Source organism: Ctenopharyngodon idella, chromosome 2, assembly GCF_019924925.1.
Source record: "Ctenopharyngodon idella isolate HZGC_01 chromosome 2, HZGC01, whole genome shotgun sequence".
Taxonomy (NCBI): domain Eukaryota; kingdom Metazoa; phylum Chordata; class Actinopteri; order Cypriniformes; family Xenocyprididae; genus Ctenopharyngodon; species Ctenopharyngodon idella.
The window spans coordinates 16649914-16664640 of NC_067221.1; the positions used below are offsets into that span (position 1 = coordinate 16649914).

Genomic DNA, 14727 nt, shown 5'->3' on the forward strand with positions numbered 1-14727 from the left:
AAGGCTTACCAGTTTGGACATTCAAGCGATTTTAGACGATTGGATGTATATTATTACGAGCTACCATGCTCGCGCAGCTTCATTGTGGCACAAACACTCATTCAAACAGTAGCTGCGCAAAACGTGAAGATCACGCGCACAGAGAGGAACGCAGAAACTAGTTGTCAGCGCTGTCCTGTGATTTATCACTAAAGTAGCTTAGAAACTCAAAACTTATTATAGCATATATTTTTCTACTTTTGAAGGAACTATTTACAACCCACAGCTTCACAATTAATAGAGAGACGGTATGACTAATTCACACACGCAGTCACTCTCATTACTGGTACTGTGCTAATTTATCTTTATCTGATTTACAACGAGCAGAAATCTGTAAGAAATGTTACAAACCATAGATAAAATAACTGCTGAAAGTGAGCTGTTATGTCAGATCACTCTTTCAAAAGAAAAAAATATCCCACCTTTAATAGTCAATCATATTTACAGTATGAACCTTGTCAGTGAACTATGAGTGCCAAAAAAAAAAAAAAAAAAAAAAAAAACAGAAACAGAAACAAAAACAAAATAATCGTTCATTAATCGTAATCGAGGGAAAATGTTCAATTAATCGAGGTTTTGATTTTAGGCCATAATCGTCCAGCCCTACTCCTAAGTCACTAAGACCAACTCGCAAACAATCTTAATCCACCTAAAGACACTGTACACCATTAGGCAATAGCGATCGAGCCTTAGGTGCTGAACCTTTTCTTCATAAATGCAATACATATTTTGATTTATAAATTTGAATTTACGATCAGACACCAAAAATAAATATTTAATAATAATAAAAAAAATGATTACCTGTGGCAGTTGTTTTCATCAGTTCATACTTACAAATGATTGAATAGAGTAAAAAAAATATATATAATAAGTGTATTTGGCGTGCTGTCTGGGATGGAGGGCTCCAAGCTTGGAATTTAGCCCAAACCCAGAGTTCTGCCTCGTATCGCAGCCAAGAGTGAGGAAGGAACGGGGTGGCGGAGGGATGCAGAGAACTGTCGAGGTAACTGTAGGTGAGTCGGCTCTCATCTGTGTATACATACCTCCACTCGAGCTGATTAAATAGACCATTTGAATGCGCTCCTCCCAAACTTTGTTTATAAAACGTAATTTGTCGCTTGAATTCTGAATCTCTCGAGACGCAGACATGTAAGTGGCTGACAATTAACTGAACATATACTAGTTTAATTAGTGACACTTAGCCTACATTTTAAAACCTTTATTTGAATATAGCAACATTTTTATTAAAAATCTTTTTGAATAGGGCAACATTTGTATTTTAAAACCTTTATTTTGATATGGAAACTTGATACCTCATTCTACAATATTTCTATGATTAAATTGCTGATAGATACTCCTCCCCCATCAGCCAATCACTGTGTGCATAGTTAGTAAGTGTGTTGACATCATCCATAGCAATGAGGTCAACCCCGCCCTTACTCTTACTCTAGTTTAAGACTTCTGTCTATTTCTTAGTAAAAGTTGCTCTCAGCAGCTTTGTGAATAGGTTTTAAGAGAAAACTCTTAGCTAAGAACTTTTACTGCTATTTAGGAGAACTCTTAGTGGTAAGATAAAATGTTTTGTGAATACGTCCCCAGAAGTTTGGGGTCAGTAAGAATTTGTAATGTTTTTGAAAGAAATCTCATTATTTGTCAAGGCTATTCTAAAATACAGTAACAACAGTAATATTGTTAAATATTATGACAGTGCTGAATTTTCAGTCACTTTTACACTTTTTGTCTTCTGTGCCACATGACCCTTCAGAAATCATTCTAATATGCTGATTTTATGCTTAGGAAACATTTCTTATTATTACAAGAGTTGTTCTGCTTAAAGGGGACTTATTATGCAAAATTCACTTTTACATGGTGTCTGAACATAAATGTGTGTTGGCAGTGTGTACACAACCAACCTATAATGATAAAAATCCACCCACTCCTTTTTTTTATCCCCATAAAACCTCAACAGTCTCATAAAACAAGCCATTTTCATTTTCTGAGCAATGTGACGTCACATTGCACAGGCCCCGCCCACGACTGCTGGCGGACTATTAGCATAGTTTCTGCCCTGAGCAAGTTGAATACTTTCCACCATTGTCTCTACACTGGAGTTGCTGTAATGACAAGAATGTCTGGAAAGCAATTGCGATGTTTTGTTGTTGCATGTAAGAGTGAACATAACAGTCTTCATTTACTCTGACATCTGAGCCGCTGAAGACGCAGTGGATTAGTTTTATTTTTGAAGGGAATGCGCCACAGCTGTTTACGTTCACAGACATAACAGACTGTGTTTTTGAACTTTGTATTTTTGACATAACCTTGAGTGTATTTGGCAGTTTAAGCACAATAAAATGTGAAAGAGAAGCTAGTTCAATACTCACGAGACGTGCCGTCTGTTTTCTGTGTGTATTTCAGATGTGTGCGCTCAGAAAATGATAAATTGGAAGTTTAAACTGATATAGCTTTAAAACGCATGCAGATAATAAACTTTCATGATGAAGAAGAACTGCGATGTCCCTGAGCATGACTGCGAAATAGATACTCTTGTTAGTATTTGGCAGATGTCTTGTTAGTATCCGATGCATGCAGGAGCTGTGAATGAAGGAAGTGCTATTCTGGATAGGGGGCAGGGAGCAGCAGCTCATTTGCATTTAAAGACACATGCATAAAAACAGCGTGTTTTTGCTAGCACTCAAAAATGGGTTTTTATAACATGGTATAATAAATGATCCGTGAGGTATTTTGAGCTGAAACTTCACAGACATATCCTGGGGACACCTGAGACTTAAATTACATGTTGTAAAAAGGGGCATAATAGGTCCCCTTTAATATTTTTGTGGAAACCGTGATTAAAAAAAAAATCAGAATTCTTTGATGAATAAAAAGTAAAAAAAAAAAAAAAAAAAAAATGTTTTTTTTTTTTTTTAATATATAATTCTTTTGTGGATTCTTAATATATTCTCGCTGAATAAAAAAGTATTAATTTCTTTAAAAAAAAATAAAAAAAAATCTTACAGACCCCAAACTTTTCAATGTTCAGAAACAGTGAACTGAATAGGTGCTATTATTCTTAAACAGCAGAATGAAATAGAGTTTGAGCTGTTTCCGGCTGTGTGTAGCTCAAAGGTTTGGCCATTTTTTGAATGTGAACGTGAATGAGGTTTCAGAGCTTCAGCAGAGAGGAAGATTATCAGTAAATAACTTAAATGAAATAAAACTCAGTCCTATTGCTCTGCAACCACACAATCAGCTTTCTTTCTATTATGTTGCATTGAACCATTGAATACACTCTGCTTTTAAGAAGACACACACACTAAAATATGATGTGGATAGTGTAATCACTGGTTTTTCACTAAGTCTTGGCCCTGAGGTCTGTTTATCTGTGCATATTTAACAGGTGTGCAGTGCTGTGCAGAATCAGGACTTCACAGTGATTGAGGACTACTGTTTAGGCCTGAAGGCGCTGCTGTATCTAAAAAGCATAGAGGAGCTGCACGATTGGGATGGCCAGTCTCCTCCCACCATACGCCACCAGAAGGGCAAACCCGTCCCCCGCGTGGAGGAGCTCGTCGGAAAGGTGAGCTTCTCTGTGGCTGGTCGCCTAAGGCTCGTTTTAGAAAACACAACTCTCTGTGGTGTTTTTCTGGTTAACCTTTAGTGATTTGTGTTGCAATTAAACAGGCAAAATCCGCCTGGTGTGGTGATAATACTTTATTGAGTAATGAAGGATGTTTAAGGTTGTAGGTGTTAGCAACATAGCCATGAGGGTGATGCTAAAAGGCGTGAGAGTAATTTACTTTCCTCTGCTTGCTGTGAAAGAAGCTCCAGGCTTCCTCAGGCCGGTTAGTGACCCCGTGACCGTTTGACCAATGGTGGCCCTAAGCTATGCTGTGCTGTCAAATGTGGTGTGAAACCCATCTACTTTTGCACAAATCCAACAAAAACTACTGTGATCAATATCAACGAAGAGAGATTTTTTTATTTTATTTTATTTTATTTTATTTTATTTTGGGCTTTAGTTGTGAATTACATTACACACAGAGAGCACAAAATGTGAGGGTGTTGAAATGTTAGATAATCAAAGCTGGCGTGTTTTTCGACTGGAATTACCATATATTTATTTTTAATATCACTAAATTATTCGAATTGTGATTATGTTTATCTCTCTCTCTTGGTCGCAGCCAAACTCAGCCCTCCATTGAAATTTCACAGTTGCACAAAAAGATATTTTCCCCATCACTACACCGTATTCACGCAGCATAAAAACGAAAGCATACAAACATATGCAAATGTTTCTCTCTCCATAAACAGCTTTGTGTTTCTGTTAAAAGTGATGGAGGGGCAAAAACACTGTGAACTGATAAGTGCTATTCCTCGACTACGACATGATTTTGAAAAACATGAGGGGCGAAATATCTCTTTCTCTCTCTTTCTCATGCCAATAGGGTGTCTGTAGAGCTCTGTCCAGAAACAAGCACACAGTTTTGGGAGACTAGGAGTGGGAGGAGGGTGTTTAGACACTTATTTGTTTTTATTTAAAAACATTGGAAGATCATATTTTTGTCAATATATGCAAATCCTCTGCAAAAAAACAATTTTCTAAATTGTTGTCCAGTAAAAATTTCTAGATAAAGATGTAATCTATTATATAACTTATGCAAAGTATTTATATTATATTATAGTATAGTCGTGTGTAGGTTCAGATGATGAAGAGAAGGATGAAAAAGGGTCCAAAACAAAGTATTTATTTACAAAACAAACTCAAAAAATTCAGCAGGTAGCGTGTAGTAAGACACAAACAATACTGGACAACTGAAGTGAGCACACAGAGGAACTTAAATACACAGTGATAATGAAACAATGACAAACAGCTGTGATAATTAATGAGTGTCCATTGAAACTGATGAGTGGTGGGAAACTGAACAAAGGAAACACAGGAAACAGGCAAAGGATGTATACAAACTAATAGTCCATGAAAACGAAACTAACTAAACATAATTGTGACTATTATATTATATATTTAAATTTTAGAATTTAAATAATTTTATTTATTCTGATTATATTATTTACATTTAAGACATCAAATACATATACAGTATAAATATAACAAGTCTTTGTTTTGTTAGTTTTGCTTGTTAAGTGTATTTATCTAGTTTTAGTGATGTTTAGATATTTTTACTGGAAAGTAAGAAGAAACAAAACTTAATTTTAGCCTAATTTTTAATCCAAGAACTGAGAAAGAAAGTGAAATAAAAAAGTCTACTTATTTCTTACGAATTGGTGTGTGTGTTTTGTGTGATTTAGTCATTTTTGTGAGGTACTTCTGTGGTTTTTCTGTGTCTAAATCATGCTGGTCACACAAGTTCTGGTTTCAGGTGGAGCTTTAGAGAGTTGTTGCATGTTGAATTTTAAGGAACTCTGTATTCCTTAAGAAAAAAAGCATGTAAAGCAGATCCCACACACTCTCACTGTTATCTGAATGTTTGCTGTTGTTCAGAAATGGAGTGAGGACACTGGCAAAAGGTTTCCATTATCTTTGCACCCTGATGAGAGGAGACACAAAAAGAGATGTGTGGTCTTGGCTAATACAGTATTTCTTTCTCTGCCAAACAAGAGCAAATTCACTGCCTGAAGCCAATTAAAGTGCAGAGATCAATGCCCACCATGATACCAGCACTGAGCTCCTTACGTTAATATGAGCTTGGGGGATTAATGTTTTGTTATTTTATTCCGTATTATTTAGTGCCATTGCATAAGAGGATCCTGTAAATTGAAAACATGTAATTGGACCAAAAAGCCAAACTTTAAGTAATAAAGTTACACTGATTATAAAATTCATTGTTTGGTGTTCAAGTAAAAATCAAGTAAACTCAAGTTACTTCAGTCCAGTAAGTATTTATCTTGAAATATTACTAACAATATAAAAGTTATTCTTACATTTACTTTTCACAGCAAAAAAAAAAAAAAAAAAAAAAAAAAAAAAACACATGTACCACAACAGGTTTCTCACTTTCAGTCACATTCAGACAACAATAACATTTCAACTGATGTCCTACTGAAATATGCTTTCCATAGCATACATCTGTCAAGTGAGGTCTGTATAGCTCTTAATATGTGATTAGCGGCCATTACAAGGCAAGGATAAAGTTTAACGCTTCTCTCGTTGAAGCGATGCTACAGAACATAGGAGGCCGGGCTTCCATTCTAATTCTCGTATAATTTAAATCACTCAGCCCACACTGACATAATGTGCGCTCCTTCCTCCACTGCACTCTTGATTTACAATCCAGAGGGGAGATGGGAGAATTGACAAGCCCTGTGTTTTGGAAAGCTCTGCATCTAATTAGCGAAGGCTTTCTGGTTGCCCGGGACATGAGATTTGGCAGTGCGTGTAGCTCCTCTCATTAAAACAGCACTCCTCGTGGAGTGGACCGGCAAAAAAAAAAAAAAAAAAAATCTCAATAGAAAGAAAGAAAAAGGAAAGATTCCTTTTCCACCAACACGTTTGAATAACTGTTATTTAGTGTGTACGCTTTTATATGCAAGTATTCAACCTGTCTGTTTAGCAGACGCCCAAAGCAAATGGCATTTTCTTTTTCTTTCAGTGTTTCTTTGTAAAAATCATTCTTTGTGAAAACTTCTATCATTATATTTCTTTTCCATTGTTAAATGTATTGCTTTGTAGACTCGCCTTTGAATCCTTTGAATGATCTAAGAGTGAATTAGCATAAAGCAGATACGCCGTGACTCGTTGCTAAACAGAAAACACAGAGAAAGAGAGAGCGAGAGAGGAAGTGCTCATCTAATAGGACTGAATGGGTTGCTGTGAGTCGGGCAGACTGCAGTTTGTGTGTCTGGAAGACATGAAGTTATAATAGGCGTAGGGGATTTCCGCTGGTTGCCATTTAAGTACCCGGCACTTACTCACAAGACTGCCGGAGGCAAAATGGTGGTCAGTTGCTTTGTGTGTGGTTTTGGTGAGATTTGAGAAGGACGTGTAAGCCAGTGAGGCGTGATCGAGTGTTTTTTGGTTCTGTTTCATGGCACCTGTGTCTGTGTGGGCTGTGTATTAAAATAGATGTTTGTCCTGTTGAAAGTTATTGTGTCATTTTGGAACAGCAGATTTGCTCATGTTTTTACGGATAAAAAGAAAACTGAAATTGAGTGAAATTGTGGAATTGTGTTCAAAGCTAAATGGAAAGCATCTGTGGCATGTTGATTACTACAAAAAATAATTTCAACTTGGTTTGTAAAAGCATATGAAAAACACTTTGGCAGAAATACTCTTTGTAAATCTTTGAAGCAATTTTTGTCTCATGGACTTCAAAAATTTAGCAGATAAGCGACCATTATTAATAGCTATTCAATGTTAACCGACAAGCCTTAAATCAAACGTGACCATCCACACTTCATACTTTTCCGATCACTCAGATTGAGTGGACGACAGTGGATTACGTGTTATAGCGCCCTCATGCGTGCATATGTAATTTGCTGTTTATGACTTTGACTCTTATAACTAAGTTATACTTTTCATGTCTGATGACCTTCAAATGGCTAATATTATATTCTTTATTATTCTAACCAAAAAATTGAAATCAACTGTTATAAATGCTACAAGTACGTTTAGGCATCACAACATAATTTTACAGAATGAAAAAACTGAAATTGGAAATGGAAAAATGGAAATTATTATTAGTGATTTTAAAGATACATTTTTAAAAACTTTAAGATTGAAAAGGGTCATATGATGCTATTTTAAAAGTTCATTATTTTATTTATTGGATGTAATAGAATATGATAACATGCTTTAATGTTGCAGCATTATTGCAGCACCTCTTTCCCAGTCTGAATGAAATGCGCTGATTTCTACAAAGCCCCTCTTCCGAAAAGCTCACAGTGCTCTGATTGGCCAGCTCACCCAGTGCGTTGTGATTGGCCAAGCATGTGTCGGAACTGTAATGTAGAATAAATCCCTTTGTGGTAGACTATGGGCTTTGTTACTTTGCAGATCGTATACATTTACAAACAGATACATTACACACCAAAGAAAAACGAAAACATTAAAAAACATCATATGACCCCTTTAAAGGAAATATAAAAGTAAAAAATAAGGTATACACACATGCACAATTAAAAATACTGTATCAGCTGAAACCGATAAATGCAAAAACTCTTTAATATCAGTCAATAATCAATATGGTTGTCACGGTATGGTAGTCATAGAACTCACAAAGACGAGGAATACGTTGAATAATATTTAATCAGAAGTCACTCAGGAAAAACACCACTAATATTAACGATGACCGACACTGAACTAAACCAAACAGGGAAGTATTTATATACCAGGGAAATAGCTAATTAAATGACTACAGGCGAACAAAATGACTAATCAAACGAACTGAAAGAACTAGGTCAAGACAGACAAACTAAGAACAAAGAAAACTGATGAAAACATACTGAAAGTCGATAAACATGACAGTGATCTCCCCTCCCGGAATGCACGTCCTTGCACCATAACTGAACATACCACTGTGGAGGGAGGGGGCTTTGGAGGTTGGTGTGGAACTGGTGATGGACAGGGACCTGGAAGAGCCGATGGAAACGGACACCAAGGTGGAGCCGACGGTAGGGGGAACCAGGGTGGAGCCTTGACCGAAGGGCTAGGTGGAACCCAGGGACTGACGAACGGCGGCGAAACCAGGGTGCATGGGGTTTCCGGTGAAGCAGAGAGGCCGACAGACCAGGGCGACATCCACAGCCATAGAGCCCGAGGTGGAGCTGCTGGCTTGTGGGACCGAGGCAGAAACTAGGGTTAGGCAGACTGGGGCGATGACGGAGGGAGTGAGGACTACGGAGAAGCTGGAGGGAAGGAGAAGCCTGGTGGAGCCGAAGGGGTGGAGGGTCAAGACACAGCCAGAGACCCGGAAGTCCGCAACAGAGTCAGAACGACGACTGACCGAGGCTGATCCGGACGGACGAGGGAGCCCGGAGGAGTCCCAAGGCTGATGGACCACAGTGGAGTCGAGGGAGCGCAGAGCCGTCGGGCTGACAGGCCTAGGTGGAGACATGGGCCTGGAGGCTTGAGGTGACGCCAGGGAACCCTTATCCTTGTGCTGAGCTGGTGAATGGGCAGTTCGAAGAGGCGCTGGAGAGCCGCGTGGAGCAAGCGGCAGGGGCAAAGCCAAGGAGCAGGACGGCACTAATGGCACCAATGGATCCAGAGAATTGGACAAAACCAGCGGATGAGATGGGACCAAGAAATCAGGCGGGGACATCGGAGGAGGAAGATTTCCGGATGATCATCCAGATGGCCGGACAGGACCAGCATGAAGGGCGAAGACTCGAGGGTGGGGTTCGGGAGGGGAAATGATCCGCGGACCCTCTGAGTTGGACTGAGCAGCTTGCGTCGGCTCTATGATGACCCAGGTAGTAGACTCCGGTTTGGGCTCCTTCTCTGCCTCACAGATGGTGAACGAGGAGTCTCTTTGCCGCAGTCTCCACCACCAGTACTCCAACAGTGGCCTGTCTTGGCAAGTGATAAGGCAACGCCAAGCTGGTAAGTCCATTTTCAAGCTTGTTATTAGGTCAGTCATTCTGTCATGGTATGGTAGTCATAGAACTCACAAAGATGAGGAATATGTTGAATATTTTATCAGAAGATACTCAGGAAAAACCACTAACATTACGATGACCGTCATTGAACTGAACCAAACAGGAAGTGTTTATACACCAGGGAAACAGCTAATTAAATGACAACAGGTGAACGAAATGACTAATCAAACGAACTGAGAAAACAAGGTCAATACAGACAAACTAAGAACAAAGAAAACTGATGAAAACAAACTGAAAGTCCATAAACATGACAATGGTACCTATATGTTGCACTTTTAATGTAATAATATTTCATATGTGGCCTAGTGGTATTGACGTGTTGAGGTGTGGTGCTCATTCAAGTTCAGTTTGTGTTCGTGATCTCCCCAATCATTTTCTGTCTGCTCTTGACTATGACTGTAAGAAAATGGCAAAAAGAACTAAAATAATATATTTATAATTCATATTTTTATGGTACACCCTTAGGCTGTTTTTTTTTTAAATAGTAAACTGTCACCACGTTAAAAATAAAGTAGTGTTCAAAGTTGCTGTGTAATCAAGGTTTCACAAGCAAGCCAGTCAGCTCTCTGTTTATTTTGACTAATGCACTGTTAATGACATATCTCTGTCTAGCCTGTGTGTTTTTGTGTGCATGAGAATAGGTCTGTGTGTGTAGTCAGTGTGTGTACGTTTATCTCCCCAGCCGCCGATGGGTTCCTCAGACTGTCTGCTGCAGGGCTGGAGCGCTTGATTCATTAGACTGTCAGCCTGTGCCTGAGAGAGTAATGCTTTTATGCAGGATTAGAACAGGGCCACCAGTGTTAGCTCTACAGGGAAATAAATACATGGAGGATGAGCCACCTCCCCCCCCACCCGCCCACCCCCCCCAAGCTAGCCATTAGTCCTGCAGTCAACACCGCCACCGTAGATTTGTTTCTCTGATTCCTCTGATAGGTCCTGCTTTACCAAAGGCCTCCATTCTCTTTCGGGCTGCTACTTTTTTAAAAAAAAGAAAAACAAGAGACTTGAGAGAAGTTTGACGCGGGCGGCTAATAACTGAGTCCTTTCCTGTTGTGTTTTGATTCTTTTGTTTTGCAGCGGAGACACTTCCATCTGGCCATGGTGGAAATGAAGGGTTACAGGCGGTTGTGGATGACAGCTTTGAGGACATTGTGTGACTGGGAAAATACTAGACCAATTTAAATGTCCTATCGTTGGGACGAATGGATTTGTGGCAGGCGTTGTAAGGAATACTTGTTGCGGGAAAGGTGGAATAGGGTGTTGTTAAAATGCTTGAATAACCGAACCGCTCTTTTGCAGAGAGGTCATGAAGAGAGATGCAAAACGAAACTGTCATTAAGCAAATTCAGTGTTTGCTCGAATGTTTCAAATTATAAATATGATAATTAGCCCCCCCAAAAATCCTCTAAAAAAGGCTTCTTCATGAAAAAGCATTTATAAAACTGAAAATATCAGTTATTGGAAGCGGTGCCCATCAGCAACCCATAAGTCCATTTCCCTCAAATTACCATTCATTACCATTTTAGTGTCAAACCATTAGTTTGACCAGCTAATCCTTGCAATTACCGGTAGTATTATACGATTTCCTAACAATTCATTGCAGATTCTCTTTATGGCTCCATTAAAAGGATGGCTAATTTTGTGGCAAACTTGATTTCTCGTCAGTGGAGCCAGTGTTTCCTGTCGAATGGCCTTTGGAGAACGAAGCCTCAAGGCACTTTTATGGCCACCTCTCAGGCTCGGTGCATTGGTATGAGAGTGTGACTGTGAATACGAATCGCCTCTTTAGCCCTGCTGCTCTAAGGGGTCAGGCATGTGTGCGAGACTCAGAGGCAAAGATAGCACTACAACCACTTTTGTTCTAAATGGATGTGGGAAGTGATAGCAAGGATGTTTTAGCACACTTTCGTGATTAGAATGGTGTAAAAAGCTGAGGTTTATTTAAATATTGATATGAATCCACATGACGTCCATCTCAATCTTGTCTTGGTATAATTTTCAAATAACTTTCATTAAAAAGTCATTAACATACATTATATAATGCTGAACAGATCACTAGTTCATGTACATACATAGACAAAATATAGAATTGAATAAATCAAAGTTTAATGATGTTTCAAACTACCTGAAAGTACATTAACTACTGATGTATCAAATATTTTAAGACTTACTTTGAATAAATTGAACGTGTTTTAACTGTCATCTTTCTCTCCAAAAGAGTCTGCCTAGCTTTGGACCATACTTACAGACGAAGACTCAAGCCCTGGCGAAGTACAAGAAGAGCCTAAAAGACGTCAGTGGCAATGTGATTACAGACACCAGTGATGCTAGAGTTAACATCCCCAAAACACCTGTCCCCAGCGTGAAAGTAAGTATCATCTCACCATTTGGTATTTGAGGCATTACATTTTTCTAATGATAAATGGATAGTAGGGCTGTCAGTCAATTACAAGTTGTATTCAAATTTATTGCATGATTAGTCAAATATAATTATATATATATATATATATACACAAATTATATTGATTACTGTTGTATGTATACTGTGACATTGATCAAAAGTGACAGTAAAGACATTTATAATGTTGCAAAAGATTTGTTTCAAATTTTGAACTTTTATTCATCAAAAAAAAAACTACAAAAAATAGTTTTAACGTATCCACAAAAATGTTTTCAACATTGATAATAAGAAAAGTTTCTCAAGCAGCAAATCAGCATATTAGAATGATTTCTGAAGGATCATGTGACACTGGAGTAATGATGCAAATTCAACTTTGCCATCATAGGAATAAATTACATTTTAAATTATATTTTAAGATAGAAAACAGTTCTTTTAAACTGAAAAAAATACATACAATATTGCTGTTTTACTGTATTTTGATCAAATAAGCAGCCTTGGTGAGCATAAGAGACTTATTTAAAAAACATCTTACCGACCCATAACTTTTGAACGGTAGTGTACATACATTAATTAGTTTCAGCGACATTTTTTTTTGTAATTGTTGTCTTAAGTATCCATGCAGATGTCATATGACTACTGCATCGTTTCCTGCTGTTTTTCAGTATCTTACGCTATGAGCAACACGTTTTTTTTAAGACATGTCATGTTTAAATTAAAAAAAATAAAATTTATGTACAGGTCAAGGGTTATGATTAATTGCATTCAATTGTTTTAATAACTAATCACCCTACATTAACACGTTGATTTGACGGCTCTAATACATACAATACATAAACATACACAAATGCACATACGCGTCCTCAGCAGTCTGTCCTCCTGTAATATGAGGCTTTCATTTGTAGCACATGCAGTGTTGCCGCTCATAACATTAAAAGGCTTTATTCCTCGAGGTGATTATGCTGTGAGGGATCTCTAGGAGGAAATGGAGATCACAAACTACCAGCCAGACATCAAAACCGATCCGCTCCTTCCAGCGCTGATTTAATTAAGCTAACTTAAGAACAGAACGCTGCCTTTCAAACTGTTTCTTTGAGACGCTACGGCTGTTTTTCTTGCCGTTTTAATCCCTGCTTCTCCTCCCTGGAAAGGATGTGATTGCCAGAGCTCTGAAGTATATTGGTGCCTATCAAGAGCTGGACAACACAGAACAAGTGCAGGCCCTCATCGATCCAGATATGTGTATCAACTGTGGCAAATGCTACATGACCTGCAATGACTCAGGCTACCAGGTACAGATGCACAGATCAGATAATTACACATTATGGCTATTTACGGGAAAGCAATTACTACTGGATTTCATTTGCCGAACTATGGGAAGCTAGCAAATGTTTTCAGATTATATGTTGTTCACTCGATTATAGAGTTCAAAACATAAAGAGCCAAATGCATGAATAAAGCTGGTGCACGATGAAGGAGCCCAGCTATTTACCTTAAAGAACGACACTGTTGTGCTCGCTGCTGTCATTGTTGTTGCTTTTTTTCCCTCCATGAAAAGCTCTCCCAAGAGTGGGGAAATCCTCCTATGGAGAGTCGATAATTGCTCTAATGTAATAGCTTTTTTTCCCTCCCCTTCCTCTTCTTTTGCAGGCTATTAAGTTTGACCCTGAGACCCATCTTCCTGTAATCATGGACAGCTGCACCGGCTGCACTCTCTGCCTGAGCGTGTGCCCCATCATCGACTGCATCAAAATGGTTACCAGGACAACACCGTACGTGCCCAAGAGGGGCCTGCCTGTTAATCCCGTTTGCTAAAGCACACTGTCGCTCCACCTGACCGGAGAGAAAGAAAACGAAAGAGCGACATCTCATTCAAAGCATCGATTCCACTTATAATTGCTGTGTGAAAAATTACCTTTATTATGAAAACGAATAATTAGCCAGCAGAAATAATTGCCTTATATTCCCAAGCCAGTTATGCTAGAATAATTGTGCTGGCACAAAAGAGTTGCATTATTTCAAAACAACACAGTGCAATGTTGATTTTTTGTCCCTTTCCCTGAAGATACAGCAATCAAAAGTGAAAGGGGCGGACTGAGTGAGAAAGTTGGCTAAGTGCTGTTGTTATCTCTGATAATAATGACAATAAATAAATAAATAAATACTAAAGCACGGACATTAATAATTGACAGTATTGAAGTCTCATTTTCACAATACAAATTTTAAAACTCCGGAAAATGAATTATGTGCCTGGCAACTGTGATTAATAATAATGAAACATCTGATAATTATTTATAAAGCAGATTTGCTCTTTAATGTTTGTTAGTAATTAAATCACAAGACATATTTATGTATAAATAGATTTCTAACGATAAGCTAATTATCTCCAAAAACATGCTTTTTAAATCATCTTCAAGTATGAGCCATAATTAAGTTTAAACAGTTTCATTTGCAGTTTGTCAGATTGTTTAGGCTTCCTGAAGAGCAGCTTTAGGTTTAGACACAGACACAGAACAAATCGTTCTAATGATGTTTAGAACGGGTTCTCTAATGTCCCAATTGATTTGTTTTGCAAAACAAAGCATTCACTGGAGCTGATACAAACAGTCTGAAAGGTTTATGCTCAGTCTCTGTTGTGTTAATATGATCTTCCTATAATTGTTACATCTGCGAACAAA

The 14727-nt window shown here is 38.3% G+C and overlaps 1 protein-coding gene across 2 annotated transcripts in view; it reads left to right on the forward strand.

Moving 5' to 3' along the window:
* The window catches only part of LOC127524791 (dihydropyrimidine dehydrogenase [NADP(+)]), a 132525-nt gene extending 118307 nt beyond the window's left edge, over positions 1-14218 (forward strand). For both annotated transcript variants that reach the window (XM_051916693.1, XM_051916702.1), the window contains exons 20-23: positions 3437-3616; positions 11870-12019; positions 13201-13341; positions 13700-14218. In XM_051916693.1, coding sequence (XP_051772653.1) covers positions 3437-3616; positions 11870-12019; positions 13201-13341; positions 13700-13864 — 636 coding nt within the window. In that variant the 3' untranslated portion in view covers positions 13865-14218. The remainder of the gene's footprint in view (positions 1-3436; positions 3617-11869; positions 12020-13200; positions 13342-13699) is intronic.
* Positions 14219-14727: the final 509 nt, after the last annotated feature.